Source organism: Rhinolophus ferrumequinum, chromosome 12 (assembly GCF_004115265.2).
Source record: "Rhinolophus ferrumequinum isolate MPI-CBG mRhiFer1 chromosome 12, mRhiFer1_v1.p, whole genome shotgun sequence".
Classification (NCBI taxonomy): Eukaryota; Metazoa; Chordata; class Mammalia; order Chiroptera; family Rhinolophidae; genus Rhinolophus; species Rhinolophus ferrumequinum.
In genome coordinates, this window is record NC_046295.1 from 50922187 (window position 1) to 50942839 (window position 20653).

Consider the following 20653-nt stretch of genomic DNA (forward strand, 5'->3'; position numbering starts at 1 on the left):
ACACCTCCACAGTAAATTTGGGGTGTGTATGAGAAGGAGCGAGCCGCAAGGTAAAAGAGCAGGGCTGGCCCTTGGGATTCCTTCCCCTCCAGATGTGACCAGGTGGAGCTGTCTTGGTATAACGCTCTCACTAGCTCTCCCATATGGAAAAAAGTTCCCCATATGGAAAAAGGGTAGCAGAATTCCGGGAGGATCTCAGCGGCTCAATATAGGGAACATACAATCAAGAACCACAGGCAGGGATCTTGGTTTCACCACCAAGGAGTCCCAAGCTGTCGGTTTCCATCTGACCAGACCAGCAGTGTCCGAGGTCAGGGACTGAGAAGACCAGCTTCTGCAAGGTATTTTACAACGTCTCTTCCCACGCTCCCCATTGGAAATGCCTGTGCTGAGAGGAGGTGGGTGTGCCCCGCCATACCCCTGCCCCAAGGAGGAGTGGGGTGAAAAAATACTGAAGGTCCCAGAACACCCCACCCCTTGCTCCCTGAAGGCATAGAAACAGCTTGTTTTGTAATTTAACATTTCTTGCTCATGAAACCCTCCAAAATGGGGTAAATGAACTATGGGGTGAAAAGATTATTTATTGCTCAGCACCCTTGGCCTAGCCAGCCCGGGCTCTACCAGCAGTGGTATTCAGGGTACGCCTCCGACACAAACTCAGGGTGGATGACATAGTTGTTTCTCTGGGGGCCACCAGTCTTCTTGAAGTGACTTGTGTCCCATCTGTGGGGAGAGATGCGCCAGCCCTTTTGGACCTTCATCTGTCTGATCCAATCTCAATGCTCACCTTATCCCAACACTTTGCTCCTATTATTGACCCTGGACTCTAACACTGACTTCCTGGACCTCAGGTTCTACGGTTAAGTTTCTGAGGCCCAATACCCTCTCTCTAATATTGACATCTCATCCTCTACTTCAAGCCTTGAACCTAACGCCCTGATGATCTCCTAACTCTAGGCCTCGCTGCCAACCCTAACTCCTCAATGCAGGCCTCCAAGTCCTCATGGGGTCCTCCATTTCCTTGCCAGTTTTCACATCCCCATGGCACTAGCGCCCCCTGGTGGCACCCTTCCAGTCAATGCATCGCAGCTGACAGTTCCCACCCTAGTCCCCCGGTCCCCCGCCGCGCCAAGGGAACAGCCACCAGTGTGCATGTGCCTGTGCCAAACTTACCTAAGGTTCGGACCTGGGTAGTATGACGGCGGGGGAGTTATAACAGCACATCGCATTCCGGGCCGGTGCTCGTAGGGCAATACACTCCTGGAGGAGGGAGCAGTAGGGAGGGAGGGGTTGGGCCTTTTGATTTCTCCCTACCCCCTTACTCCCTAGCGCAGACCAGGACTCTGAGCAGCGCTTCAGGTGTCAGGTCTACAGCTCGGAGATCCTCCCCTGCGTCCTCCCAGCCCTTTAAGACCCCATAGAAGCATCGCCTCTGGGAAGACACCTGGAAGTCCTCCTCCCCTTAAGGCCTCGGTTCTGCTGCCCAGGCTGGGCCCTGGAGCACCGATGGACTCTGGGAAGTGTCGGGCCCTAGTCGTTGAGGACCTGGGAGCCCCTGGATCCTCGCCATGGGACGGCAATTGCTCCACATTACCGACGAGGCGAAGTTTCTGAGGCTCAGGCACTTTCTTGCTCTCCCCTAAGCCCTTGTAAGGGATACGACCCTGTTTTGCAGAAGGAATCAGGCTCTCTCTGCCTGGAGAGGGGCGGGAGGGGTATCACTGCGGAGTTAGGGACAGGGTTCAGGAATACCCCCTGTACAGCTTTCTATACTGACGTGGAAACTAGAGTTTTCCCAGGCTGCCGGGTGCAGGGAGAAGGCTGCGCTACCTTCTGGGCTGCGGCTGAGCTTTCCGACCTCAGTTTTCTCAGCAGTAAACCTGTGAGACTACCTCTGGAGGTGGTGGGGGCTCGGAAAAGCCCAGGCCCCTTCAGTAATGCAGTCACCATTTCCTTGTTCACTTAGCACTCGGCAACGACCCTGCCAATTACCGACGGTGACCCGACATCCAAGAATAGAGCACACTTTTCTGAGAAACGCGGTATTCTGCTCTGCAGACTAAAACCTGCGTCTACAGGGCCGGGTATCCAGGTAGGGGGTGGGGCGGGCGGGCGTGGGTAGGGGATACCACTAGTGTGCGGGGTTTCTTCCTTTTTTTTTTTTTTTTGCGGGGTTTCTTCCTCAACAAAACCCTCAGGTGGGGCCTCAAGATCAGATACAGAAGCCAGGTTGACCTTGAGCCCAGTTGCGGAGGGACAGGCTCGGAAACTTGGGGGAATCTTCTTGTAAGTTCTCCCACTTCAGTGGTAGGCTCAGACCCGGGGGCCTGAGAGGGGGACAAGGCCCGACCAAGTCAGGGGGCAGAGCGGCTGGAGGCGGGGGTGGGGGCTGGGGTCTGGTGTAGAGGCAGATCAAGGCTAAAAGTGGCGTGGGATGGAGCGCGGGCTGCCCTGACAGGGCTGGACTCCAAAACCGGGGCTTCTTTGGGGGCGGGGCCCGGGTGAGCAGGGCGGGGCCCCGCGAACCTTACAGTCGGCTGTACTGGGCACAGAGGCTGCAGGTGGCGCTCGGTGCAGGGTGCCCCGGTGACGCAGTAGTCCATACCGCGCAGACAGTAGTGGCGGCCGGAGCAAGCGCTTTCATAACCCCGGAAGGGCAGGCGGCCCGGCAGCAGGTCCACGCACCCACATCGGGGCGCTATCTGCGGCAGCCGCTGGTTCCGTGACAGCGAGTTCAGCATGTTCACCACCACCTCGCGCTCTGGGCCCCGCAGGTCCCCAGCCCGGGAGACCCAGACAGAGAGTCACAAGAAAGGGAAAAGACAGGGTCAGTGACGGAGAGATGGAGACAAAAAGAGGGTCAGATAGAGAAGGGGTTACATCCTCTCCAGAGCCCTGGGGCTTCATTTACTTCGTCCCCGAGGTCCCCATCCTACTCTCCTGGCCTCCCGCTACCCTTTCCCATCCACTGCCCCCCGTCTGTTACCGTAGGCATTGAGTCGCTCTGGCTTAGGAGGGTACTCCAAGGGCATTCCTCGAACTACTGTCTCCATCCCCGCCTCCTGGAAGTGGCACACACTACCTCAAGCTCCATTTGGGGGTTTCTCCCAGAACACCCAGACCAGTCCCAGGCCCCACCTTATCCCACTCTCCAGATGTTCCCCTTTCCCAGGCTCTGAGTGTGTGAGGTTGTCGCTGGGCAACACATTTACTTTGCCTATGTGGGGTGGGAAGAGGAGAGGGAAGGAATGAAACTATAGGTGGACCCTGGCCTCTGATAACCCAGCTTCAGGGTTTGCCTTTGACTTTACCCCTCGTTGTCTAGCTGACTCAGATCGGTGTCTCTCTAACAGGAGGTTTTCAATATTGTCAGCCTCAGAATCACCTGGGGAACTTGTGAAAAGTTCTGATTCTTGAGGAAGTTCTGATTCAAAAGGGTTCAGTCAACCTGAGGTCCGCCCCTGTTAAGAATCCCTGCTCTGGTCTAGGACCATCTTACATCCCCTTTTGTCTCAGGCCTGGGGCTGCTGTTGGACTCCTTCCTCTCTCCTTGGGAGACTCTACATTTCCGGACACTGCCTCTGGGTGGCCTTATTCTTCTTTGGTCCTTGCTTACATCACAAAGGAGGGGAGAGTGGAGCAAGCCGACTCAGCCTATCACTGAGTCCGTGGGCAGGGGCCAGGGGGCTAGCTTCAGGAAGGTAGCACATCCAGAAATGCACATTAGCCATGTCCTCATAGAACGGGGCAGAGATTGGGACTCAGGCGACCCAGTCCCCAGAGACTGGGCCCCAGGGCCCCAGTACAGCTCCACTCCTGAGCTCCTTTGTCTCCTAGAAAATACAAATCCCAGTTTCACAGAGAGAGCTCTGTAGCATTGTTGATGGGAAAAGGATGAGGAACTAAGGGTGAAATATCGTCAAAGTGGTTTGGGAGGTAGAGGGGTGTGTGCCTCCCAGACCCCAGATGTACTGGGCACAGTAGATACCTTAGGCAGCCGGGGAAAGTATGTGGTATATTTGTTCCAGCCAGTGCAGTTGTAAGGTCCCATCCTCCATGTGTTATACTGGTCATTGCACAAGTAGTTTGGGTTGCATTTGTCTGCTTGATCATAGGGGTGGAGACATAAAACAGTATATTATTCCTTACTCCACCCCTGGATCTGGGATCTCCCGCACAAAATTGGACGCTCACTGATAATCCCTCAGGCCAAAGCCCAGCTTGGCCCCACACTTGTCTTAAAGACACTGAGATGCAGCCCATTTCCCACCTAAGGCTTGCTCCTGAGTGGGGTCTGGATCCTTCCAGGGGATCACTTTTCATCTTGGCACCACCCTCTCTGAATCAGTCAACCTGGAAACAGGGCATCCTCCTAATTCTTCCCTCTTTATCATCTTCCACACCCATTCTCCAAAATGTGCTTATTCTGCCTCCTTAAAAATCAGTTGAATCTATCTCCACTTCCAGTTCCCCGTGATCTCACCCCTGTATCTCTGCAGTGCCTTAACCAGGAGACGATATTATGTCATGATCAATAGAATGGACTCTGCAGAAAGACTGCTTGTTTTCAGATATTAGCTATATGTGACCTTGACTGAGTTAATTTTACAGTGTCTCGTTTTCCTCAATTTTAAAATGGGGTAATTGTACTATCTACCTTCTAGGGTTGTTGTGCCATTTCAATGAATATATGTAAAATACTTAGAAACTTAGAAAACTATCATTATTATTATTAGCCTACTGGTCTCCCTGCCTCATCTTTGAAATCCTACAGTCCAGTCTCTACATAGAAGCTGTAGCACTATTTCACAAATGAAAATCTTACCAAGACACTTCCCTACTTAAAATCCTCCAAGACCCCCCCACCCAGTCACCTAAGTGTCCAACAAGGCCCTCTGGGATCCACTCCCCTAACAGTCTGAAAGAACACACGTGAGAGACATCAGGAAAGGAGGTCTAGGAGCCCTAGAGGTATGTATATGAGGCAGGGTGTTGGGATTTGAAGTTCTGGATTGATGGATTGGACACACTGAGTTTGAGATATTTGGGACATTCAAGTAAATATTTGGGACATCCATAATCAGATGGAGAGTGGAATTCTGATGAGAGGTCAAGGCTAGAAATAAAGACTTGGATTTGTCGGTAATTAGAGACATAGGTTAGATAAAAATGGTCTCAGCAGAGGAGTAATGGGAGAAGAGGCCTCAGATTAGCACTCTGAGGAAACCCACATTTCCAAGAATGGGTAGACTAGAGACCCAGGAAATTGAGGCATCAGAGAATCTGAGGAAGGAAGGATTTAAGAAGTAGAGAGTGGTCACATAGTGAAATGCATAGGGTTGGTCTCATAAGACAAAGGTTGAAGAGTCTCATCGATGTGGTAGTTAAAACCATACAAGAAGGGGTAGCTGGTTAGCTCAGTTGGTTAGAGCACAGAGCTGGTAGCACCAAGGTTGCTGGTTCAATCCCCGCATACAAGAGCGGTTTTGATGTTTGAGTGTAGGAGATACAGACCCCAAATTTCAACAACATGAAGATTTATCATCAATTAATTCAACAAATACTTATGAAACCTGGTGTTGTGAAGAAGACAAGATTTTCTGCTCTTTTGGAATGTACAGACAGACAGATCATAAACATCTATCAAATGAGACAGATTATTTCTCATAAGGAGTATAAGGAGTGAGGGAGTGAGGAAGTAGAAACAGTGAGTATAGACTATGTTTCTGAAAATCTTGGCTGTGAAAGGGAGGGGCGGGAGAGAATTTTTAGGCAGGAAGAGATTCGAAAAGGCTTCCAGCTAGAGGGAAAAGAGGTGTGGTGGGGCCAAGGGATGCAGGAGGGATAGGGAATGTGATGGAAGAGGGTCACTAAGAAGTGGGAGGAGATGGCACTTGGAATACCCTGGGAGGGATTTGTTTGGAGGAGGTCAATACTCCGTTTCTCTAGGAGTAAGACCCATGCCTCTTCTAGTTCTTTGGCGCAGACAAGGAGCTCCCGAAAGGCAGGGACTCAATCTCATTCAGGGTCAGGGTCAGGGTCACGTCAGGTGGTTGGGAGTCAATCTGGAGTGGGGGTGGTTAGAGAAGCAGCTAGGTCCTGAGTGGGAATAAAACTTTATAGATTATAGATATAGATATAGATAAAATGAACGTAGAGGTCAGGATCCAAGTTTGGTTCAGATTGAGGGTCATTGTTGGGGTCACTGAATCGGATCAGAGTTGTGTGAGGGGTGAGGACCTACCTTCCTCTTGAGAGAGCCAGTATTTCTCAGGCAAGTAGGGGTGGCCTGGTATGGAACCCCTACAGCTGTAGTCCCGTACAGCACCTTTGAACATCTTCTGCAGGGCTTCAGGGCGCCTCATGCTCTGAGACAGGCCCTGGGCAAGAAGAGAGGGAAGGAAATAGCTAGTTGCACAGAGACTCCAGCCTTGGGGTCCCATTGGACCTAGATCCAGCTCCTATTGAGAAGATCAGCGCAGGTGGGTCTCCCAACCCCCATCCCTATGCCAGAAGGATCCCCATGCCAGCCCATCTGCATAGTTCTTTTGTTTGAATCACCCTTTCCTCCTTTCTTTCCATTCAAGGCTAGGGTTTAGAGCCAGGCATTTGCCTTCAGTCAGAGTGGTTTTCTGATGTTTGCATTTATGTCGGTTTATTGACTGGGAGCTCTTTGAGGGCAGAGTTGGGAGCTCCCGTGCTTTTTCTTCCAGACACTACTTGGGAGTAGGGCCTGGGTCATCCTCAAAAAAGCAACAGGCCCCTGGTGTCACCTAGAGCCTCAGGAAAGGCTGGCTGCCCTGGCAGCTGGCTACCTGATGCAGGTGTTTTGGACAGGGAGGGATCTCTGGGAATCTGACACCTTAAAGGAGATGATAAATGGGACTGGACGGGTTCCTACTTTAAAAGCTAATTTGCTGTCTCTGATCTGACCCTGATTCGCTGTGGCTTTGATCTTGATACCATTATTAGCCTTGACCCTGACACTAACTTTGCCCTAGTCCTCATCCTACCCTGACCTTGGTTCAGGCCCTGAGCCCCTCTGCTTTTTGAGGTTCACCTCATCTTATCCCATCACCCCTTGTTGGGCTAGATCTGTGGAATCCCAGATCAAGGACTTCCTTTGGGGACCCCTTGTCCTTAGCTGAGGGCAGAATGCCAAGTTACCTGTGGGCGCATAGGTCTCTGTAGGCAGCTGGTATGAAAAGGCGGTTGGGGCATAGGGGTGAGATACCCAGCAAAGTCAGACCCCAGAAAGGATTTCCTCATAGTGGGCAGCAAGGAGCAGGGATGGTGACATCACCACCCACATTTCCTTCTGAAGAGTAGAGGGTTCTCTTGGCTAGGAATGAGACCTTGCTGATTGTAGGGTCCCTACCACCATGAAAACCCCTCAGCTGAGGGGCTTCTTGGATCCTCTGTGCCCAGCTGAGGTTTTGTTCTGTGGGCAGATCCTGCACAGTCATGCTCCATATGGGTGAAGGGTCCCCATGACTTTGCCTTCCCCTGAACTTTACACACACTCATACACACACACACACACACACACACACACACGTCCAGACATACACATAGATCTATGTATCCAGATACACTCGTAGACACACATACAGATGGACATCTATACATACACACTCAGATATACAGAGAGAGAGAGAGAGAGAGAGAGAGAGAGAGAGAGAGAGAGAGAGAGAGAGAGAGAGAGAGAGAGTCGTTTCGAAGAACTCACAGAGATCATCAATTTTTCTGTTAGAGTCTTTCCTCGGATATCTGTCATCTTTGACTGTCTGCTCATGTTTATGAGTAGACTAAAAAAGCTTATTGGAGGCTTGCTGGAGGCTTTGAGCTGTGGATGGGTTTTGTCAATCATGAGCCTCGTCGTAGGATGATCTGGCCAGACTCTTTTTTGCAGACTCTGTCAGTATCTGTAGGTCTGTCCTCTTGGGCTGATCAGATCTTTCAGAAGAGACTCTTTAATCTTTGGCCTGAGGGTAGTGACCTAGCTGCCAGTGTTCTGAGAAACTAGTGGAGAAGAGGGACACTGGGGGTTTTAGCATTCAGCATATGGAGTTTCATCTGTTTTCAATATGGTGCCCTGCCCTCATCTGGGTCTGGTTTAGCCAGTCCTGAGATTCTCACCAAAAAATAAGCCTTCTGACTTTTGCAGAGATAGGGTGGGCAGTCACCCTACAGTATGGAGTAGAAGGGATTCGTATGTTTAACCGCTTCTTAAACAGCTTTCAAATCATCCTTGGTCCTGTTCCATCTTCAGTTCCAGAAAAGCCTGGTATTACTAATTCCTGAGCCTTGTGAAAATTCTGCAGTTTTAAGTTGAATTATGTCTTGTGTTTCCCACTGCTGGCTTTGGATTCAGCTTCCTCAGGTCTGCTAAGGCACTACTTATCTATCATACTTTCCAGCTTCCAAAATGTTGCCATTGTCCCTTCTTTCTCACTATTCTTGTGAGTTATGTCTGAAATATCCATTTACTGTAGTTTTAGAGAGTTTCAGGAGGGAGTCAAAACACATGTGTTCAATTTTAACCAGAAGAATTATCGTTCTTTATATATTCTATGTACTAATCCTTTGTCAGTTACATGTTACAAATATCTTCTCTCAGCTTGTGGCTTGTATCTTCCTTTTTTCTATGGTGTCTTTTGATGAACAGAAGTTCTTAATTTTTTTTTTTAATTTTTTATTGGGGAATGTTGGGGAACACTGTGTTTTTCTAGGGCTCTCAGCTCCAAGTCCAGTCACCATTTTCAATCTTTAGTTGTAGGGGGAGCAGCCCACCATTCCATGTGGGAATTGAACAAACAACCTTGTTGTTGAGAGCTCAGGCTCTAAACAACTGAGCCATCCAGACACCCCTCTGGAAGCTCAGCGGCAGCTTATTGTCTTCAATGTAGCTGTGGAGGGCACAGCTCACTGGCTCTCACTGTCTCATTTGGGAATCAAATTGGCAACCCTGTTGTTCAGAGCTTGCGCTCTAACCAAGTGAGCCATCTGGCCGCCCTCAGAAATTCTTAATTTTAACACAGTTGAATTTATTAATCTCTTATGTAGTGTTTTTGTGACTTGTTTAAGAAATCCATTCACACTCTAAGATAATGAAGATAATGTCCTATATTTTCTTCTAAAAGCTATACAGTTTTACTTTCCTTATTTAAGTCTTTAATCTGTCGGGTATTGCTTTTGGGGTTTGGTGTGACTTAGGGATCAATTTCATTTTTATCCATATGGATAATCAATTATTCCATTGAGTCGTCTGTCTTCCCCCACAGATTTGTAATGCCACCCAAGCCTAATATATCTTTTCCCATAGCTTTACTTACAATCACATGTTGTATATTTTCATATATGTGTGGCTTGATTTCTGATCTATTTTATTCCATTAATCAGTTTGTCTATCCCCACAGTAATACTAAGCTTTATGCATTTCTGCAGCTTGGTAATGAATATTAATATCTGATTGGGCAAGTCCCCTTCTTCTTTAGGTGTGTTTTAGCTATTTCTTGAGTCTCTGTTCTTCTCCATAGATTTTAGAAATAGCTTGTCAAATTCTTCAAAAAATCTTTAAATTTTAATCAGAATTGCATTGACTATTTTTGTGACTCTTCCTATCCAGAAGCATGTTATACCTCTCCATTTATTTAAATATTTAAAAAAATTTTTTTTAATACTTTTATTTATTTAAATGTGTTTTTACAGGACCCATCAGCTCTAAGTCACATAATTGTTTCAATCTAGTTGTGGAGGGCGCAGCTCACAGTGGCCCATGTGGACATCGAACCAGCAACCTTGTTGATAAAAGCACCGTGCTCTAACCAACTGAGCTAACCAGCCGCCCCCATTTAAGTATTTTTAAAGTATTCAAAGTTTTATAATATTATTCATAGTTTTGCCACATTGTTAGATTTATTTACACTTACCTTTACATTTTGTTGCTAGAATTATACATATATATATAAATTATGCTTTCTAAATATTTGTTGTTGATATAAAGAAATGTGATTGACTGTTTATCTTATATTCATTGAAGTTTCTAAATTCTCTTATTCTGTTAATTTGTAGATTCTATATATACAACTGTATAGTCTGTGGATGAGTTTTTTATTCCTTTCCTATCCTTGCATCTTACATGATAATCTTTTTCAATATACAATTTACATTATATTGTTTTCCAATAGTTTGGTTCTTTTTCTAAATTTTAGAAATTAAAACTCATTGTAATTATTTTCTGTAGACACTGTTTGCTTAAATTTATCTCATATTTGCCAATTTCTTAGCTCACTATTCCTTCTTGCATTGCAGACATTCTTTTTGTGATCATCTACTTTCTCTCTAAAATATATCCTTTACAAGTTTCTTTATTATAGGTGTGATGGTAGTAAACATTTTAGTTTTTGTTTGCCTGTAAATGTCTTTATCTTTTTTATCTTTATTTTGTTCTTAAAAGGAATTGAAGGAATTGAAGGCTTGAGGAATTGAACTGGCAACCTTGTGGTTGAGAGCCCACTGGCCAGCCCATGTGGGAATTGAACCGGCAGCCGTCAGAGTTAGGAGCATGGAGCTCTAACCGCCTGAGCCACCGGACCAGTCCCTCTCTCTGCCTGTTTTTATTTTTTTATTTTTAAAGATTTTATTGGGAAAGGGGAACAGGACTTTATTGGGGAACAGTGTGTACTTCCAGGACTTTTTTCCAAGTCAAGTTGTTGTCCTTTCAATCTTAGTTGTGGAGGGTGCCATTCAGCTTCAAGTTGTTGTCCTTTCAGTCTTATGCGCTCAGCTCCAGGTCCAGTTGCTGTTTCTAGTTGCAGGGGGCGCAGCCCACCATCCCTTGCGGGAGTCGAACCGGCAACCTTGTGGTTGAGAGGATGCACTCCAACCAACTGGGCCATCCGGGAGCTCAGCTGCACCTCAGCTCAGGTCAAGGGGCCGTGTTCAATCTTAGTTGCAGGGGGCGGAGCTCACCATCCCTTGCAGGGCTTGAGGAATTGAACTGGCAACCTTGTGGTTGAGAGCCCACTGGCCGGCCCATGTGGGAATCGAACCGGCAGCCGTCGGAGTTAGGAGCATGGAGCTCTAACCGCCTGAGCCACCGGGCCGGTCCCTCTCTCTGCCTGTTTTTAATGTCATCTCTTAAGCTGGTGTTATGTAGTTTCACTGTGAAGTACCTAAGTATGGAATTCCTTCTATTTATTCTGTAGCTGTGGATTCATTTCTTTCATTTGTTTTGGAAAATTCAGAGCCTTTTTGTCTTCAGATAATGCCTATTCTCCTTTTTGCTCTTTCGTTTGGGGATTCCAAATAGATGTGTGTGGGATCATCTCTTTCTATCTTTCATATTGCTTAATGTTTCTTTCATATATTCTATCTCTGTCTCTCTGTGCTTCATTCTGGGAAATTTCTTTCATTCTTTCATTTCACTGACACTCTTAAGCTGTGTTTAACCCATCCACTATCCCAATATGAATATTTGGTTTTAACACATAATTTTCATTTCTAAAATACCTGTTCAGTTCTTTTTTACATTTGTCTGGTATTTTAAAAGTATTATAATCTCTTGTTGTTTTCTCATTTTGATGATTTCAAATTTTTTTAATTCATAATAATTATTTTGTATTCTTTAGCTGTTAATTCCAATATCTGAAGTCTTTGGAGGTTTAAGTCTGTTCTTTGTTGTTTCTGCTGACTGTCATATGGTGGCTTGTTTTCTTATATCTCTTGTTGTGAGTTCAGTTTTGATTGACCTTACTCTGTCTGAAGGATGGCTGGAAACCTACGCTGAGGACACTTTTCACTATGGAAGACATACCTTCATCGCGCGCGCGCGTGCGTGTGTGTGTGTGTGTGTGTGTGTGTGTGTGTGTGCTGGGGGGCTGGGAGCCAGAGATCACTGAACTTTGGTGGTTCAGTTTGGAATTTACAGGGTTAGTTCTTCTATCTTTCAACTAACTTAAGGCTTAAACTCCTACTTTTAGTGCTGATATTGGCATTTGTCTTCCGGGCAATCCTGTCTTCTAAGTATACTTACCACTCACCTCCATGAGAGTCCAAAACAAAATAAAAATTATTTTTTATGCAGGACCTCGTTGATATGAAGTAGGAGGGCCCTTCAGAGTTTCTAGATCACCATACTGCCAGAAGCAGAAGCCTTTCCTTCATTCTTAATCCCATTTCTATCTGGCTTTCACGCCTCTCTACTCACTGAAGCTGTCTGGCCAGGTTACTAAAGGTTACTCTAAGAGGTTCATTTCTGTGTCAAAAACATTTGACACTGACCGGTGTCTGACAATGCTGTCTTTGTTGATTCCTCTTTGACTATGTGCTTATCACCCTGTCTCCTCTTACAGCTCTTCTTCCTTAACCTACCCTTTTAAATATTAATATTCCCCGAAGTTCTGTCATTGGCCATTGTCTTACTCTTCCTTGGCAATCTCATTCACTATGACTTCAGCTACCACCTATATGTTGCTGATTTTAAAATCTGCTCATAGAGCTGTAGCCCAGACTCCTTTCCTTTGCTTCAGCTAAGTTTATCCAACTACCCACCAGACATCTTTTCCTGGAAGTCCTTGAATACTTTTGTCCCCAAATGAACTCCAAATCTTTCTCTGTAAACTGCAATTCCAAATGTCAGTTGGTAGTCCTACCATTCCTCCAGTTGCCAGAGCCCAAAACCCAGGAGTCATCCTAATTTCTCCCCTCTTCTTTATATCTACATAGTGACGAAGATTTATTGATCTGCTTCTTAAAATGATCTCCTACTGAGTGTGGAAAAGCAGGCAGACACTATCATATTTTGCTGGTGGGCAAGTAAATTATTACAAATCTTATTATAGCCACTTGAATTGTATATCAAAAGTTTTTAAAATATGCACGTCCTTTCTCCTAACAATTTCATGTCTAGGAATTTATCCTAAGGGAATAGTTGATGTATACAAAGATATATACATATGTACAAGAATGATTATACTAGCAAACTTTTATAAATAATCTAAATTTCCAATAATATAACATTCCTTAAATATATTTTGGTACATTCATAAAATACTATAGTCATTAAAATTACATTATAAAATATTTTTGACACAGGAAAATGTACCTGATATATGGTTATATGAAAAAAGCAAGATTCAAAATATTAGTATATAATGACACCATTTTCATAAAAAATATTTGCTTCCTATAAGGGCATATAATAATAAATTAACAATAACTATTTTGGGTAGTAAGATTATAGTCCTTTTTCCTTTGTGCTTCTCTGAGTTATTCCCATTTTCTGCATTGAGCATATATTTATTTTGTAATTACAAAATGTTTTAAATTCTCTCCTATTCAACAAATTCCTTTTTCACTGCCAAAGTCTTTCCTTATCTCCCACCCACATCCTCCTCCTTCATCCTTTACCAACTCATTGGGCTTCCTGCCCTCAGCCCCAGTTCCTCCAATCTCCTGCCACAGTGGTCAGAGTGGCATAACTCACAATCCAATCATGACACTCCTAGGTTAAAAATCCTGGGGCATTATATCCTCGATTCTTAACACAGTCTGAGATCCTTCGTGGTCTGCAGGATCCCCTCTTACCACAGGGCTAATCTATTCCCTGCTACAGCAGTTCTCAGTTCTCCGCAGGTCTCTGCCCCCAAGCTGCCCTTTCTCATGACTCTATTCCGCTGGAAGCCTCCTTTCTCCTGGATCCCTTAGTAGACCTGCCTGTCAAGTCCCAAGAATGCTCTCCCCTTTCTGCTCTTGTACCAGCACATGCCTCTGCTGGTGCATGGTCCATACTGGGCAATTCTACTTTGTTCACTTGTTTATTGAGAGCTCCTGAAAGGCAGGGCCTGGCCCTTCATTCTTGTATCTGCATTGTGCTTGGCACATGTAGATACACAGCAAAGTTTGTTGGATGGTACACACGGATACATTCCCTTAGGCAGTCACAATTAGACTTCACAGGTCTTCTTTCTATTTAGTGAAAGCTGCACAGACCCACTTGGCCACCTGTCTTCAAGTACAGACACACAAGTACAAGGAGACTGTGATATACATGCATAAAAACATGCTTATTGGACATTTTCTGGCCTGTCCCACAGGCAGCCCTAGGGCTTTTGCACTTTCTGACCACTCTGCTTGGAACCCTATTCTTTCAGTTCCTCACATGGCTAGTTCTCTCTCATCTAGGTCTTCTATGGCCTCTCTATTTAAGTATTAATAGCTCTTCCTGGTTGCTGTCCATTTCCATCACCCTGTTTATTTCTTTTATAGTATTTTGAATAATTTATAAAACTCTTGTTTATTTCTTATTATCTAATTCTTCCCACCTCCTACCCTGGTGGAGTAGGGCACCATGAAGGCAGGATTTTGTACGTGTATATTATTATAAATTCTACACTTAGGCAAATGAGTAACACACACACACATACACACACACACACCCCTACAAATAAGTATAAACACATAATGATAACCACACACTGCCAGTCTCCAGATCAGACACACAGGGCCATACACTCTGGCTTGCCCCTGCCTACCTCCCCCAACCTCCACTTACCCGGGTCACAAACTTGTTGACTTCCCAGGCCCTCAGAGGTGGGTCCCTAAAGACCTCCTTGATGGAGGTAGGAGCCTTGTAGGAGTCACTGTAGGTGCTGATGGGGGTCTTGGTCTTACGGGAGAAGAGGAACATAGTGGGGTCGAAGGGATGCCGTGGTGGGCACTAACTACCAAGGGCTCCTGCGAAATATTAGTGACCACCCGCTTTCCCAGATCGTCCACAGCTCCAGCCTGGCAGGTGCCTTAGCAGCTGTGACCCCCTCCTGTGGAGGATCTCTCAACTTCCTTCCGTCACAGCCTTCCTGCCCCTACCCCACCCTGTTTCCCCCTCCAGGATGGGCACTGCCCATTATGATATCACCTGGCTCAGTCCCATGCCTGGGGAGCTGCGGAGGTCCAATTCTCTCTTTACCCCCAGCCTCTTCCTCCCTCAAGCTTCTCAAAAGAGCCCAGTTTCCAAGAGTTCAGAGGGCCCTTGGAGATCTTCCAGGCCAAGAGTCTCACTTTGATGAAGAGAAATGGAGGTTCAGTGACTCACTGAGGGCAGAAGGTCAGGGCAGGCCTGGCATGGGAATCCACGTGTGGAGGTAGAGTGAAATGTGCATTCAGACGATCAGTTTCCTCCCCTTCCCAGCCCCTTGCCCCCACCCCAGGTAGGGAACTGAGAGGCTGGCTTGTTTGATGCTTTTAATATCATTATTTGTGTTACACGATACACAACCAAGGATGATGGTCAATACTGCAATGGAAATGTTAAAAAATATATTATACACGGCTCATGTCTTCCACACACCTTCCTGTAAATAAATTAGTGAGCACGGAGAAACCTGGCTGGGTGGCAGCCAGAGCTGAGGGAAGTGGGAGTGTTAAGGCAGTATCTACAAGGGGGAAGGGTGACAGGGGCAAGCTAAGGCCTCGATTCCTCCCCTCCAACCTCTCAAACAAGGAAGGTGCTAGCTGCCAGCTTCCCACTTCTCTCCACCACTTGTACACTGCCTCACTCAGAAGCACTTGCCTGCCAGTTAACTAGGTATATCCAGTGGGGAGGGAGCTTTTCCCTGATTCCTCAGGGCCAGAGGGGTTCAGCAGAGGGCCAGAGTCACACAGCACGTCAGCAGCAAGGTAGCAGTCTAAAGGAGCCCTGATGGGGTCCTGTCTGGAAAAGAGGAGATACCCATGTTCTCGAAGGGTGAGTCAGGAGAGCAGAGTGCGGTAACAGTAGTAGTAGGCTTGGCTCGGGCCCAGATGACAGGGTGTAGGGATCTAACCACAGTGGGAGAAATGGGCTCAGATGGGGGCCAGTATGGGCCTTGTGGGCCGTGCAGGTGCCTTCTCTGTCGTGACTCCCTTTGGCATTTTCTTATCATCTAACCAGGATCCCTGCACTAGAGGAGGTAGGGGTGGGTTGGAGGAAAGAGGGTAGAGACCTGCACCTCAACACTTCGGTGTTGGCAACCCCTGGGTGTGGTGCAGGGAGAGCTGCTACCCTTCCTAAGCTAGCAGCCTTACTCTCTCCTCTCAGTACCCTCTCCCCTGCCCAGCGCCCGCCTCTCAGGAATGGCGTCCAGGGAGTGGGCTGTGGGTGTCCTTCACATGCCTGTGAATGGTATCTGAGTGGATACACCAGCATGTGTGGGGTGTCGGATGGAGGACAGGGGGCAGTGTCCACTTTGGATCTGGGGTGTGGGGTTTGTGGGGCATAGACCCGAGCAGTCTTAGGCTGTCCGTGCTTTGGTTTTTCTTCACATAGGTTGGGTCTATATTGCCCAGTGCCAGGGGAGGGCCTTGGTCACCTCCTTCCTCTTGATTCTCATCCTTAGTTTTTCTGGCACCACCTCCTTCACCAGCAACAGCAGCAGAAGCAGCAGTACACACATTCTGACTCAGACATCCCATACAGCTACATACACAGTAGATACACACACACACACACACACACACACACACACACACACACACACACACACACACTCCCAAGTAGATCTGCATGCACTCAGACATGCACAGGTCCCATAGGAACTTCCCCCTCTCTTTTCCACACAGACGTACGACTCAGGAGCCTCCTAAGTGCACTCAGACACACAGAGAGCTCCCTATACACCTCCACAAAAATTCCTATAAGGAAATTCCTTCCATTTGAAAGGACCTTAAAAATCACTGCAAAAGCTGCTCATTTCACAGTTGAGGAAACTGACCCCAGAGAATGCTTGCTGACGACCACAGGGTGAGTGCCAGAGCTAGAAATAAAACCAGGCTCGTGACTCCCAGGCCGGGGCTCTCAGCGCTCCGCACTGCTGAGCAGCCCCCCACACTGCAAAGAGGCCACACAGGCGCCTCCCCACCATCTAGGACAGAAACAGACATCTGGAGAGGCAGAGACACAGACACACACCCTGACGTCTCCAGGCATACACACAACACACTCTGCCAAGCTCTCCCTCCCGTACGCAGGCAGCCACTGTATTCTCCTAAGCTTGCTTCCTGAAAGAATCTTACTGAGAAGCAGCATCCTGAATCTTGGGCTGGAGTGAGATGGGAATGGGGCGTTCAAGGCCAGCCTTACCTCCTGCTTCCAACCTGGGACAGAGACCAATGAACAGAAGCGTTGGGGGCAGGGGGACGGGGCTTGGCAGATAGATGAATCAGTTAGAGGTGGGTGAAGACAGAGCGTATCACCCCAAACTCTGGTCTGTCTCTAAGGCCCACCTTACCCTCAACCCAGAGAGCAAGGAAGGGTGGGAATGGGGCAGAGGAGGGAGAAGGCAGTGATCCGATGGGTGGAGGGCAATATCCCACTGGCTAGCTTTGCCAGGCTTCCCATCTGGAGATGAGGGGAGAAATGCAAATAGGTACATGGGCCAGCATGGGCACGTGGAGGGGGCTCCAGGTGCTGGGCCCTGCCCCCCTGCCCTGGGCCTTTCTCCTTCTGAGCCCCTTTCCTTGTCGGGCTGGGGCTGGGGGTGTTCATGGCATCGCTGGGGTGGGGCCAACCCCCTGGCTTTGTGATCCCTCCCCCTACTCGTTACTATTGGCCTACTTGCCATCCAGTCCCCCACTCCCCACCAGACTGCAGCTTTGGGGAGGGGAGCAGGGTGCTGGGCGAGATCCCCCAAGTAACTGAACAAACAGCCCCCACCCCTTCTCAGCCCCCAGGGTGGAGAGAGACCCGGTTTTGGTTTCTCCGGCTCCATGAACACACAGAGGTACACGTCCTACCATAGGAGGAAGCAATGACTGTTACGAGGTTGGCGGCTGTAGGGGGCGCGGGGCCAGGGGCAGGCAGATGAGCTGGGGAGGGTCGGCCCCTGCCCTGTCCAACCTGGCCCGCAGTGGCCCGGCTCCAGCTGCCGCAGCAACCCCACCTGCTACTGAATGTGGCAGGCAGTGGAGGACGTGGCCTGGCAGCACATGCAGGTGGGGTTCACGGACTTGGGGGGGATGAGGTCCAGGTCCTCGTCATCAGGGATCTCATCTAACCGGTAGCCGTCCTTCAGCAGCTGGATGTTCAAATCTTGGTTGATCTGCTGTAGACAAAGGGGAGTGAGGTCAGGCTCAGGCCAATCCGGAGGCAGCTGCCACAGCCCTGCCGCATCCCCACGTCTTACTTGCCTAGGCCTGCTCCATCCCTGAAACCCCAGAGGGGTCTCTCTGAAACCCCTGGCTTCATCTCTACTCAGCTTCAGCCTCACCTTCCTTATGGGCACTTCCTCGTGAGGACCCGCCCCACTACAGGGCACCCGATTCTAAGGGCAACTTCCCACCTCAAGTCTTGCCTCTGTTTGGGCCCTGCCCCTATTTCAGGCCCTCCCTCATAAGGTGTCACCTGTTTTTCACACCCCATTCTACTTAACAGTGTTGTGCCAACTGGGGGCTCAAGCCCTGCCGCTAACCCAGGGCGTTGCTAACCCTGGGCTCCCTGAACTTGAGGCCAGGGTCTAACTGCCTCACCTTTCTTTCAGACTCATCCTAGCCTAGGCCCTGTCCCATTTTAGTTTCCCCCACCCCAGCCGCTCTGCCTGGCTTTGTCCATAGCTCCCCTCAGGTGTGATTTGGCCCCATCCCTTCTCCTAGATGCAGGTTGGCCTGCTCGAGTGTGTGTAGGGCGGGAAGTATGGGGCCTCACCTCAGCAGAGGAGTAGCCAGAGGAGGAATATCTGGACATGTCAAAGTCGTCATCACTGGCCATGGAGGAAAGAAGACAGAGGAAGTGATTCCCAGAAGTTAAACAGAAAAGTCCCGCAACCCCCACTCTCATCAGTCAATACCCTCCCCCTTCTCTGTGTTTCCAAATAAACGGCACTAGCTAAATAAAAACTGTGTTTGCTGTACAAATGCAGTTTTAAGACGGGTTCCCTAGCCCCACCCTTCTAAAAAATTGCCACCCTTAACCTCCTTCTAAACAGAGATGCTATTCCTTTCCACCCAACCCCTTTTTTTGGCTCAAATCACCCTGGCTTGCTGGGTTTTCTCAAAATCCAGGTCTAGTCAGGTGTGTTCTCAGCAGTAGGGCTGCTCCCTTAGAGGGGACAGATTATCAAACATGGAATCAGGGCCCATTTTCAGGGCAACCATTGGATCAGTTGTGCCAGGACAGCAGCAGACTGCACCAGTCCCCTTTTCCTCTCTCTGCTCTTCCGTACCTCCAGGTAAAAAATGCCATTCCCTGGGGGATTCACCCTTGGGAAACTCCTGGCTGTCTGAGGAACACCCCAATTCTTCACAATATAGCAGGTGCGCCCTGTACACCCTTTTGTATGTTCACACAGGTTTCTGTGGCTTGCCCAGCTACCCAGCATCCCCGTACACACCTGTCAGTGTCAAGGGCTACCAGTGGCTTCTCGTCGGGGCTCTGGTCAAGCGAGGAATAGCCTTTATTGGGGACGACCAGCCTGGGTGGAGAATTTGGGGCATTGGATTGGCAACTGGAGCACACAAGCCTGGCAAGGAACTGGGTCAGGCCCCAACCCACCACTTCCCAACCCCCACCCCCTTGGATCCTGTTGAGACTCTCTCCCCTCAGAGAGGAGCTGGGCCTGAGGAAGAAGGGAAGAGGGGGAAGCTTAGGACCAGTAGAGATAGATGCTGGCTGGCAGGCTCCAGATGGAGTAGGGGGGCCTCTACCTTGTCCGGGCCATGACATTGTTCTTCTTGGGTTGCTGGTTGACGGGGCTACCCATGCTGCCATTCTTCAGGGAGCCCTTCCGGGCCAGCTCCCGTTGCTTTTCTGCAGGGAAACATGGGAAGGAAGTTGTGTCCTGCCCCCAGGGCCACGCTACCTTACTGCTTGGGGCAGCCTAGGCTGGGCCTCCATGGTGAAACCCCTTGCTTCTCTAGGAACTGTGGCACGGATCCCAACTCCAGGTCCTCTGCTCCATGGAGACAGTTACTTGGCCCTGCACAACCCGAGGCAGATAGTTAGGGGCAACCGGAAGAGGCTGACTCCTATCTTCCAGGAGTTATACTCCCATGTGGAACAGTTGGTATGTACTTGATACCAGGGAAAGGCTGGAGAGGAAGAGATGGAGCAGAAGGATGGAGCAGTCAGGGATGCCTGCAGGTGACACCTTGAGCTGGAGAGAGGAGGGCATTCTAGAAAGGAGGGATAGTGTATACAAAAAATGCATTCAGAAGTGAGCATAATAAGTGTGGATCTGGATGGGATGGAGGAGTGAAGATGGAAGCAGGACAAGTTGGAAAAGTAGGATACATTTATTCAGCCATTTATTTATCAACAAAATCTGTGTCACCCATCCCAGGTCCTGTACTAAAGGGCTGGGGTCTCCCTCCGATTACAAACTCAGAGCATGGCCTTGAATGCCAGATAGAGGAGTCTGGGATTAATAAGGAAGGAAAAGGAGCCACTGAAGGTTGTGGAGTCGGAGGGGCAAAAGAGGGCTGGCAGCGTAAGAAGCAAAAGGCTGGGGGAGCCTCTCTGGTTATACTTTTTTTTTTTTTTAATAAATACCGTGTTTTTTTTTTATTAAAAAAAATTTTTTTATTGGGGAATATTGGGGAACTGTGTTTCTCCAGGGCACATCAATTCCATCATTGTCCTTCAATCTAGTTGTGGAGGGTGCAGTTCAGCTCCAAGTCC

The 20653-nt window shown here is 48.3% G+C and overlaps 2 protein-coding genes across 7 annotated transcripts in view; both read right to left on the reverse strand.

Moving 5' to 3' along the window:
* Nucleotides 1-564: 564 nt before the first annotated feature.
* On the reverse strand, nucleotides 565-14910 carry C12H9orf24 (chromosome 12 C9orf24 homolog). 3 transcript variants are annotated; one of them, XM_033123735.1, is made up of 7 exons: nucleotides 14558-14910; nucleotides 6245-6380; nucleotides 3989-4104; nucleotides 2987-3062; nucleotides 2532-2761; nucleotides 1174-1260; nucleotides 565-723 (listed from the first exon to the last, which is right to left on the reverse strand). In XM_033123735.1, the coding sequence occupies exons 1-6, from the start codon at nucleotides 14690-14692 to the stop codon at nucleotides 1174-1176; spliced, it is 780 nt and encodes a 259-aa protein (XP_032979626.1). In that variant the 5' UTR covers nucleotides 14693-14910; the 3' UTR covers nucleotides 565-723. The 3 variants fall into 3 exon arrangements, with proteins under 3 accessions (XP_032979626.1, XP_032979627.1, XP_032979628.1); XM_033123736.1 differs by lacking the exons at nucleotides 3989-4104; nucleotides 6245-6380; nucleotides 14558-14910 and having other exon boundaries at nucleotides 2527-2761; nucleotides 2987-3056; XM_033123737.1 differs by lacking the exons at nucleotides 3989-4104; nucleotides 6245-6380; nucleotides 14558-14910 and having other exon boundaries at nucleotides 611-723; nucleotides 2686-2761; nucleotides 2987-3053.
* Nucleotides 14911-16769: 1859 nt separating this feature from the next.
* The window catches only part of FAM219A (family with sequence similarity 219 member A), a 47995-nt gene continuing 44111 nt past the window's right edge, over nucleotides 16770-20653 (reverse strand). For 2 of the 4 annotated variants that reach the window (XM_033122446.1, XM_033122444.1), the window contains exons 3-6: nucleotides 19681-19783; nucleotides 19368-19448; nucleotides 18683-18737; nucleotides 16770-18080 (exon numbers count right to left, since the gene is read on the reverse strand). In XM_033122446.1, the coding sequence (XP_032978337.1) occupies nucleotides 17925-18080; nucleotides 18683-18737; nucleotides 19368-19448; nucleotides 19681-19783 (395 nt within the window). In that variant the 3' untranslated portion in view covers nucleotides 16770-17924. Of the gene's footprint in view, nucleotides 18084-18682; nucleotides 18738-19367; nucleotides 19449-19680; nucleotides 19784-20653 lie in introns of all 4 variants that reach the window. The other 2 variants (XM_033122445.1, XM_033122443.1) reach the window with 1 other exon arrangement.

Coding starts and splice junctions, on each gene's coding strand:
- C12H9orf24 (XM_033123735.1), bottom strand. CDS start 14,692: ATGTTCCTCTTCTCCCGTAAGACCAAGACCCCCATCAGCACCTACAGT. Junction 6,381..14,557: donor TCAACAAGTTTGTGACCCGG/GTAAGTGGAGGT, acceptor CTTCTTGCCCAG/GGCCTGTCTCAGAGCATGAG. Junction 2,762..2,986: donor AGAGCGACTCAATGCCTACG/GTAACAGACGGG, acceptor TGCGGGGCCCAG/AGCGCGAGGTGGTGGTGAAC.